This window comes from Myotis brandtii, unplaced genomic scaffold, assembly GCF_000412655.1.
Source record: "Myotis brandtii unplaced genomic scaffold, ASM41265v1 scaffold33, whole genome shotgun sequence".
NCBI classification, from domain to species: domain Eukaryota; kingdom Metazoa; phylum Chordata; class Mammalia; order Chiroptera; family Vespertilionidae; genus Myotis; species Myotis brandtii.
This window is the reverse complement of record NW_005362713.1, coordinates 2,841,021-2,850,890: the sequence shown is the minus strand read 5'-3', so window position 1 is coordinate 2,850,890 and position 9,870 is coordinate 2,841,021. Positions and strand designations below refer to the sequence as shown.

The 9,870-nt window shown below is 60.1% G+C and overlaps 1 protein-coding gene across 8 annotated transcripts in view; it reads right to left on the bottom strand.

The window, feature by feature from the left end:
* Positions 1 to 1,815: 1,815 nt before the first annotated feature.
* Positions 1,816 to 9,870, bottom strand: part of GPRIN2 (G protein regulated inducer of neurite outgrowth 2) — a 10,621-nt gene continuing 2,566 nt past the window's right edge. For 2 of the 8 annotated variants that reach the window (XM_014543649.1, XM_005871144.2), the window contains exons 2-3: positions 3,059 to 5,670; positions 1,816 to 2,181 (exon numbers count right to left, since the gene is read on the bottom strand). In XM_014543649.1, coding sequence (XP_014399135.1) covers positions 4,297 to 5,664 — 1,368 coding nt within the window. In that variant the 5' untranslated portion in view covers positions 5,665 to 5,670 and the 3' untranslated portion in view covers positions 1,816 to 2,181; positions 3,059 to 4,296. The other 6 variants (XM_014543648.1, XM_005871141.2, XM_005871145.2 and 3 more) reach the window with 6 other exon arrangements.

Sequence of the window (9,870 nt, the reverse complement as noted above, 5' to 3'; positions counted from 1 at the left end):
TCACTGTCACCTCCAGGGACACGAGTGACCACAGTGTGCCCAAGAGGAGGGGTGCCAGGGCTGGGGGTGGGATGGCCCCCAGTCTTCAAAACAGTAAGACGGTAGAGTCTGTACATCTTCGCTGGCTACTGATCTCAAGCTTCCTGAGCAGCTGGTGAAGCAGAAGCAGCTAAGAGCTCCGGAAAGGAAGCCGTGGTCACCAGAACCGCCTTTCGGGGACCCGGACCGCGGCAGGCCCCGCTGCCCGCCTTGCCCACGAGACTGTGTGGATTCACGGGGACATGGGGACCAGTGCTGACCTCAGGACAACCCAGTGACAAGCCTCAGGCTCCGTCGGGCCCTGCGCTGCCTAACAAGTTGGATGCAGACTGATGAAGGACTAGTCTTAGCTTCAGGTGAAAAACTGAGGAAGGAGGGAGTTAACACCAAGGGGCCAAGCTCTACGCAGGAACCTTGGGCCCTGGTGTGAGCACAGGGAGCTGCTTCAGAGCGCCTCGCAGAGGGGCTGGCGGACTGTGGGCCTCACACGCGCTCGGGAGCCTCCTGGGTGGGAGGCTGCTCAGGGCATGAGTGCAGCAGTTGGCCGGGTGCCCCGGACCCCTCGGGCGCCCATGGCTTCTGTGCACCCTTCCCTGGGACAGGCCCTACAGCCCCCAGCAGAGACCCGCCCCGGGCTCCTGGAGCTGCAGCTGCATGCCGAGCCAGAAGTGCCCGGAGTCCTCCCTCCTGCCATGGCCTTACCCTGAAGTTGGACCTGGGCAAGGCGGGAATCTACCTGAAATCACACCCTTGGCTTGGCTCCTGTCCCTTCCCTACCTTGTGCTCCACTCCCCCACTTCCTTAATAAACCCAGTGATGAGTGATATGGTCCTCAGCACGGCTCCGGGAGCTCGCTTCAGAGAGCAATGGCCAGAGCACGCACGTCCCAAGCAGGGTGCAGAGCAGAGGGCAAAGGACCTGGAAGAGGCTCCTCATGAGGAAATGGTCAAGGAGACGGGGTGTAGGCAAGAGCTGGCCCCTGCCTTTGGCCATAGAAGTGGACCCCAATGCCACCAGCACACTTTTCGGGGAGAGGGAGGTGTTATTCCATTTAATCTTCACAGCCAGCCTGAGAAGGAGACCCCATTATCATACCCATTTACAGATGAGGAAGTTGAGGATCAGCGAAGTTAGTAACTTGCCCAAGAGCACATGGCTATAGGTGAGATCCAGGATTCAAACTCAGGTTTTACACTAAACTACAGTGTGCCCCACCCCCACGTCCTACGTGTCAGGACCTGCGTTGGGGAGGCATGTCTGTTGGCCCATGGAATACGAATCCAGCACTTCCAAGGGATAGACTCAATGGCAGGGAAGGTGATGTCACTGTGGGACCAGGCCATCCTGGCTTTCCCGCCTCCCGGCTCTGTGCCCTCAGGCCAGCAGTATCTCACACTCTGGCGAGAATAGCTTCGCCTGAGGGGGCCTAGTGACTCCCAACTAGGGGGACAGCAGCCTGGGGCTTGGACAAAAGATGCCTCCCTGCATCCTGGCCAGGACACCAGGCTTCAGTCGCTGGGGGCCTGTAAGGCTGCCAGGTAGGAGGGACAGGGGCTTACAAGAGGGGGTTTTGCCTGGGCTGGGAGCGCTAGTGATCTGGGATGAAGGCCCCAAAGGACACAATCTACCAGGAGAAAAAAAAAAAGAACACACACACACACAAACACACACACACAGAAACACACACACTCACACACACACACATGCACAGAAACATACACACTCACACACACACACGCACACACACACACACACAAGACTAACCTTCAACAACCCTTCCCTGGCAAAGCTCCGACCTCCAATACTTTATTTCAAATTCAAAAGAAATGTACAAATAATGAGATCCACCACCTCCCAGAGCAGAGCCTGAAGGGAACCCAGAAAGTCTGATCAGAAATCTGGGGTCTGAGAGGAGACCTGTAAACTAAGCTGGTGGCCAGTCCTGAGAGCCTGAACAACTGCCAGACTGCCCCACGAGGGACAAGGTGGGAGGCAGGGTGGTCTGTGTCTCCAGGGCAAATTCAGATCCAGCTGCGGTCCATCCAGTGGGCTGAGGCTGTGCAGCCTGGCTAGTGAAGCCCAAGGCCCATCCTGTTGTCTCAGGGCAGCAAGCTAACCAGGGTGGGGCTCCAGGGGCGCCACCTGCAAAGACGTATCTCAGTCAAGATGAGGTGGGAGGTGGCTTCACTATCCTTTCCCAAGCGGGGCCAGGCCCAGCCTGCCATCCTGGCCAACCAGGTGCAGCCTGGAGGTGGCACAGATTGGCACACAGCAGCCAAGCAGAGTGACCACAGGCACCTCCCAGCCCCGCGTAGGCTGCTCTCTGCCGGGTACACCCCCCTCCGCCCACATGTCCAGACCAGCTGTGTCCTGAAGACCCTGCTCAGCTGTGGCCTGTGGGGGTGCCCTCCCCAATCCCGTTCCTCACCATCCCCCTCAGGTCCCACAGCCATTTGCTCTCTCCAGTCTGGCCCCACCGGTGACTGGGCTCCGGGAGCCCCTGAGCAGGGCTGGCCATGAAGTGCCCTCCCACACCACACACAGAGGACAGCCCCAGCTGCAGCGGACAGAGCCCAGCACCTCAGGACTACAGGAAAACCTGCTTGACCCCATTTTAAAAGGCAGGTGAGGCCAACCCTCTGCCCCGCCTCACTGGCAGTAGTGATTCTGATTGGCTGTCATTTTTAAGCAGGGGTGACCTTTTACCAGCCCAGCTAGAAGTGAGAATGGCATGGTTCTGGGGTAAAGCCCGCTGAGGGGCTTTGGCAGGCATTCTGACCAGACGTGTGCCCTTCTCACCTCCTCCTTGGTGGTAGCATGTCACTCCTGCTCTAAAATGATCCCATTGTTGCCTGAATCATTTCCACCTCAGTGAGTCCCTGGGGGGAGGGGGAAGCCTGCTGTCAGGGCCTGGGTTCCCAGGTGCAGAAGGCGGCCAGGAAAGGGCCACATCATGGCCGGGCTGTATGTGGGCCCTGACTCCACCCTCCCGTGCCCCTGGCCCTCAGCAGACACTAACCTGGCTCCTCAAAGGTGGGCTGGCAGGTTCTGTCTCGGGAGCTTGGATTTTCAACTGTAAGCCCACTCCATCCTCCGTGGGCCTGGAGAGGTCCTTGGGCAGTCAAGTCATTCTGTGTCGAGCCCTGGTGACCTGGGCTCCCCCACTCCCATGATCCCCTGGCCCTCATGAGCCCTGGCCCATGTCAGGTCAGGTGTGCAGGACCGGGGCAAATAGGCCCACAGCCTCACAGTCCCTGCCATTTCCCACCAGTGGGAGACCCCACCACAGGCTCCTCTACCCACCATCCTTGCCCTCCCTTCGTTGAGTAATTGCACCAGCTGAAAATAAATCCTTAAACCAAAGAAATGAGGTAATAATGGTGCAAGTTCAGGACTGTGACATATTTGGGGACAGGGGCCACCTGTTTTCCCACTCCCGAGGCCACCCCGGACACAGTGACAGACGGAGCCACGCTCAGACACACCTGCGGCCTTTCTTACAGCTCAGCTCCCTGGTGCCGAGGTGAGCCCCTTCCACACGTGAGCGCAGCGAGGGCACGTGCAGCCTGTCTCTTCCCAGGGAACCCAGACATGGCACAGAATATGGCCTCGAGGGACTCGTGCACAACCGCCTCGCTGGCTGGCTGGCTGGCGAGCTGCAGGAAGACCCCAGGCCTCAGCCAGCCCTGCTTTGAACCTCAGCCTCTGCTCCGTCGTCCAACCCGAGGACGTCAGCCACAGCCCGGCCACACGTCTGCACTTTCATCCATGCGTGAAGGCTCAGCAAGGCCAGGTGCCGAACGGCGTGGCAGACAGGAAGCCTTTGGCAGCGTCAGGTCCCGTCTCTAAAGACCCAGCTGACCCGTCACCTGGGCCTCGCTTCATGTCAAGGACTCCTCGTCTCAGCTCTGCTTTCAAGTAAAGCCACCACGACTCTAGGGGAAGTCACAGCAGAGTCTGAAGAGACTGGACAGAGATGATTTTTACAGAAAAATCAGGCCCTCCCTTGTACACGGTGCTGAAACTACCCCAAAGTTCAGCGCCCAATATGCAGATGTGGTCCGTGGGAATCAAGCCCTTAAAAACCAGTCCAGCTGCCCCTAGCAAGTCCCCAGGCTGAAGTCCTACGTCTGCTGGCAGCTGACAGCACAGACATGTCCACAGCTGCCAGTGGGTCCAAAGGGCATGGGGCCCCCACTGTCCCTGGTAGGGGGGGCTGAGTCCAGGGGGCAGGGCAGCCCTTGGGGCCACAACTCCTCACTCTGGGGCTGTGCTGGGGCAGCCGCAGCAGCTGGGGCGCCTCAGCGACTGCATGACAGCCCGCAGCGGCCCCCTCCGGCCCTCTGAGGACAGGCTGTCCTCACTGGCAGGTGCCAGCTGCAGCTGCTCAAACTGCATCTCCAGGTGCTTCTGAATGGCCACACCAAGCACCTCAGGGTCCACTGCAGCTCCGTACACCTCCCACGTCATGCCTTCAGCATCCCACCTCACATCCCGCACCGGGGACGGCGCCTCCTCCAGCCTGGACCCCAGAGTTACCTCCGGGAATGGGTGCAGGGCCACCGGGACTTCCAGGGGCGGGCTGGTGGCCACAGCCTTGCACACTGCCATGGGGGCCACCTGCACACCAGCATCCTGGGCTGACAGAGGGGACACCAGCACTGGGGCCAAGTCACTGGCTGAGGTCATGGTCCACACATCTTTGGTCCTCGCGCCAGGCTCCATAGCTGAGCCAGTGGGACCCCAAGGATGGGCACAGCAGGGGGAATGCCCAGGATGCCCCCCGGGTAACCCACACTGGAACTTCACGCCACGCTGAGCCTGCAGCCCAGACTCACTCACTGATGCTACTAGTTTGGGAAAGGCCAGGATCCCCGGGGCAGGCAGAGCATGGCAGGAGCCTCGGGCGCCCTCCTCCCTCATGTCACAGAGTAGAGCTGCTGGGGGCAGAGCATGGCAGGAGGTGGCGGCTGACTGCCCAGTGGCTTTGGGCCTGGCCTCGGGGCTGCTGCTGTGGGTGGGTGTGCCTCCCAGGTCGACTGGCGACACCCACACCTGACTCTCTCCCAGGGTCCAGGCGGAGCTTGACGTCCCATCCTCTGGAGCCAGGTCCCTCCCCGGGCCTGCAGGGGCCTGCCCTCCCTGGCCAGAAGTGCCGCCAGGCTGCAGCCGTGCCCTGTGGACCGGCGAGCTGCCCAGGGCTGAGCAGCTGAGGCTGGCCCTCCGAGCCCCACTGTGGCCCCGGGTCTGTGGGCGGACCAGATCTGAGTGGCTCCTCTGCACGGCAGCGGCGCTGGGGACCCTCAGGCGACACAGGTCACCACCATCCACAGTAGACATGTTGCCCACCGTGCTGCTCCGCCAGTGGCCTGTGACACCAGGCTGTGGCCCAGGGCCGGGGCCCTGTGCCTGCTCTGTGCTCTCAGCTGGGTGCCCCTCTTCCTCCTGGACCTGGGGACTGGTGCTGGCGCCCCGCTGGGCCTGCCAGACAGTGCTGCTGGCACTCTTTCGGAGCTCTGGCCTCTGTCCCCGGCCGTCACCCAGCAGGCTGGACGAGCTCCGGGACAGGGATCTTGGTTGGGGGCTCCGTGCCCGGGCACCGGGCTCAGGGTGGCTGGCGCTCATGGCTGCCTGCGGAGAGAGAGAAGGAGCTGGTGAGTGGCAGGGCTCCTGGAGACTCCGCTGTGGGCTCACAGGGGCCAGGCCTGGCCGCTGAGTCCCACCCGCCTCATGCATCAGAGAAATAAGCACAGCAGTGACAGGACACCAGGCCCCGGAAGTCCAGGGCATCACATGGTCCAGGAACAGCACTACAAATAGCAAACAGCCAGAAACACACCAGGCCAGGACAGGCGCTACTGCTGGGTCCTGGATGGAGGGAGCTGGGGAAGAGGCCAAGCAGGGCCTTTGGTTGGGGCTTTGAGACAACAGCTCTTAGTCAATCAGCACATTAGCATTGCAGCATTTTCATAACCAGTAAAGCTCGACTGACAAATACCAACCTGGCTCCTCCCAGGCCTGTCAGTACCCATCGGGCTCTGAACTGGGGACTCCTTGGGACACAGTGGGGCCCAGAGGTGTGTGGGATGGATAAGCAGAACGCGGACACAGTGAGAACTGCCTGGCTCTCCCTTGGCCGACCCTGCTCTCTCTGGCCCAGCCTGGCGGAGCTGCCACATCCCTGGAACTCAGTCTTTAGCTGTGAAGGGGCAGCGTGTCCTGACCCCCACTTTGGCTCCAGGGGCAAGAAGAGGCCCCACACCAGCCCTCACACGCAGCACTCACTCAGCTTTGTTCATTCCTCAGCCAGCTCCTGAGAGCTTATTGCATTGCAGGCTCTGACTCATTTAGATCCAGCTATGCCCTGGGAATGGGTCCCAAACCACCAATCAGACACACCCTCCATAAAGTTTACACTCCTTCTTGCAAAGGGGGCCTGCACCCTTCCTGCCCCCTCCCTCCCTGCCGTTCCTGGCCCTTCCTCCAGCTGCACAGACCCCTCGGGACGGACGGCCCACTGACCCATCTGCACCGGCCTTCACCTCATCATCCTGCGGGGAAGCTCCCCTGAGCTGGGCTGGCACCAGGTCTGCCTGGATGGAAGAGTCTGGCCAAGTGTGGGCTTCCGACCAGCCTGAAGCTATGGAAGCAGCCGGGGCTGCTGTCCTGTGTGGCCAGCACGCGGCACTGACCTGAGGCACTGACCTGACGTGCAGCTGACGCTGAGGGAACGTGTGCTGTATGCCCGGCCAAGAGGAGTGAGCACCAGAGCAAACCAGGGAGGAAAGTGCTGAGCACCAGAAACAAGGTCTGAGGGAGGGCCTTGCCAAGCAAGAGAGCGAACTTGTGTGATGGGTCAGAAAGGGCTTCCTGGAGGCCCAGGCATGCCAGGGGGGAGAGGGAAAGGGCCCGTGGGTAAGGAATGGGGCGGGGGCAGCAGGCATGGGCAAGGCAGGGCCCAAGCAGTGAGGTCAGGCATCTGGGCCAGCCTAGCCTTTGCAAAGCTGTGAATTAGGAACATCACTCTGGGACTCCCTGCCTGACAAGATGAGCTGGAGAAACAGGACAAGGACAGCCGGCAACAGGGACAGTTTGGGCAACCCCAGTCCTGCCCTCCCACCGCTGGGCTGGTAAGAACTGCCAAAACACTAACCACCCTAGCCAGGTGAGCAAGGCCACCTGGCAGGGAATGCGGGGAGGCCCGCAGGAACTCAGTTTCTGTGTAATTACAAACTTCTTGCTGTCCATGCTCAGCAGGTGGCTGGTGGCTGTTCGAGCCACCGGTGAGGATGTTTCGAGGCTGCGGTGCCCTGAGAGCTCCAGGTTGGCTGTGGAGTCCAGCTCAGCACAGCTTCCTGCGATGAAAGATTCTACCCTGCACTGTCCAACACAGTAGGCACGGGCCACAGGTGATCAGTGACGACTGCACTAGACAGAGCAGGTCCAGACCAGCCCTAGCCTGGGCAGGAGTGGCCCATTCTGGCTGCTCCTTGGGGCCAACACCAGCGTGGTCCCTGGGAGGATCATGAAAAGGATGAGCAGCCAAGAGAGGCCGTGACCCAGGCCCTGCCCTCAAGGATGTGATGATGGACATAGAAACAGAAAAGGGCAACAAAGCAGTAACAATCACAGTGATGATGATGATGATGATGATGATGATGATGATGATAGCTCCTAGCACCAAATCACCCCCCAGGCGCCAGGATGCACCACATCCTTTCCAGCACTGTCTGTTAGTGGTCAGAGCAACTTCATAAGATACATCATCATTCCCATTCCACAGACAAGAAGGCCAAAGCTCAGAAGGTTCAGTGACTCACCCAAGAGGGAGGACAGGAAGTGCACTGCTGGCTACGAAGGCTGTGGTAGGTGGGCAGACAACCACCCAGCTGAAGGTCCAAGGACACCAAGAAGGCCCCATCTGGACAGCCTACCCAGCCTCTGGCTGAGCTCCACTACCCTGGACCCTCCTAGGGAGCAAGGCCTTAAAGAACCAAGCCAGGCCCTGGCCCCCCGAGGAAGAGGGAGGAATGAGGCTGGGGTGCCATCATACCCTACCCGGCACAATGAGAAGCCATCAGTGACAAGAGCCCCCTGTGCCTGCCTCACCAGGGGGCTACCCAGTGACCAGGGCTAGCAGTGACCCAGAGAACAGTGATGACAAAGACCCAGAGGAGTGGGGGTGTGATGCATCTGTTGATTCCTTTCCTCATCCACTCCACAAGTGGCAGGTGACAAAGCTGAGACCTGGAACAGCTCAGAAATGTCCAAGAACCCAGAGCTGAACTCCGACAGCGAATTCCTCCTACCACCTGGCCTTCCCAGCCCTAACAGAAGGAAGGGCTCTGAGGCAAATAACCAGGTCACCTCCAAGGAAAGGAGGTGTCCCACACCCTCCATCGCAAAGAAAGGGGCCTCGCAGGGAGTGATGGGAGCTGACCCCTGTGCAGCCAGCCTGGGGTGAGCAGGGAGCAAGACGCCTGCTTCCCACCCTGGCTCTTCTTCTTCCTTCAGGTGGACGCCTAACCTCTTTGAGCCTCAGTTTCCCCAATCTGAAAAGCAGGGTAAAGGAGTAAGTCCCACCTTGCAGGGTTTTGTGGAGACTAAATGTGGTGTCTGGAACGACTGTGAATAACTTCCTCCCCCTTCCAACAGGAGTGGCTTTGCTCACGGTGCCATGGGGACTGGCTCTGGCGGGGGCCTCTGAGCAATCGCTCCCACCTTCGTGCCATCCTAGGACCCGGCCAGCACCAGTGTCCCCAGCGCTTCCATCGCCATACTGTTTCCCAGTCTACTTCGAACCTAACTTGGGAGGATATGCACACACAGGCAGGCACTCGTGTACGACGTACACACAGGTTCGCAGTCAGCATTCTAAACGCCCAGAATGGCATGCCTGTCTGCCTTAAAAACCATGGAGAAGGCTCTGGTTTCACCCTAAAGGTCCCTGGGAAGATGTTTTGGGACAAGATAAAGGACAGGAACATAGAGGTAGCCAAGACCCCTGGTGCTCAGTGGATGACACTAATGTTCTCTCTCCTGCTCCAACTGATGCCAACGCTGTCAGTGGCCAATGCTCGTGGCCAGTGCAGGAGTTCCTGCTGCTGCGGTTCTGCTCGGAGGAGCAGCCAGGTTCCCGCGCAGCATCAACCAATGTCACTCAGTAAAAGCTCCGGGGTCTGCAGAAACTCCAGGCTGACCTGACCAAAGAGACGGCTGGGTCTCTTGGTCAGAGATTCCAACTCTTGCTATGTGGCCGCAGCACAGGAGCCAGGCCTCCTGGTGTGTGCCAAGGGGAACGACCGAGGCAGGCCCCATCTCGACCATGCTTGGCGTATCCACACAAAGCCCCCCTTCTGCTTCCAGCAACAACAGGAAAGGCAAACGTAAGTGGTCAGAAGGGAAAACTGTTAAACATGGGCCTTAGCCCCCAGGCACCGGCTACGGCAACCACCTCAGAAATCCCTCATTGCAGAATGGGGTGTGGCAACCTTCACCCAGCAGCACACGCCTGAGGAAGGCTGGAGGCCAGCTGGGCACTGCCGCAGGAACACCCCCGAGAGGGAGTGTCTGGCGGGGACAAAGCCTGTCCATCACAGAGAGCAGCCTTCATGACCGAGCTGCCCAGGGGAAAAGCTGTGCCAGGAAAGGGTTCCCGGGCGACCCTGGGTTAGAGGCCCAAGGACCCACCCGCTCGAGGGCCTGCCTGCACTTCCCTAGAGGCACCCGGAGAAGGTGCGCGCTCCAGGCCCAGCCGCCCCAAACCAGGTGGCTGGCGTGCCCCCACCCGCATGCTCGCGGGCACCCATGCACCCAGGGGCCCAGGCCCCC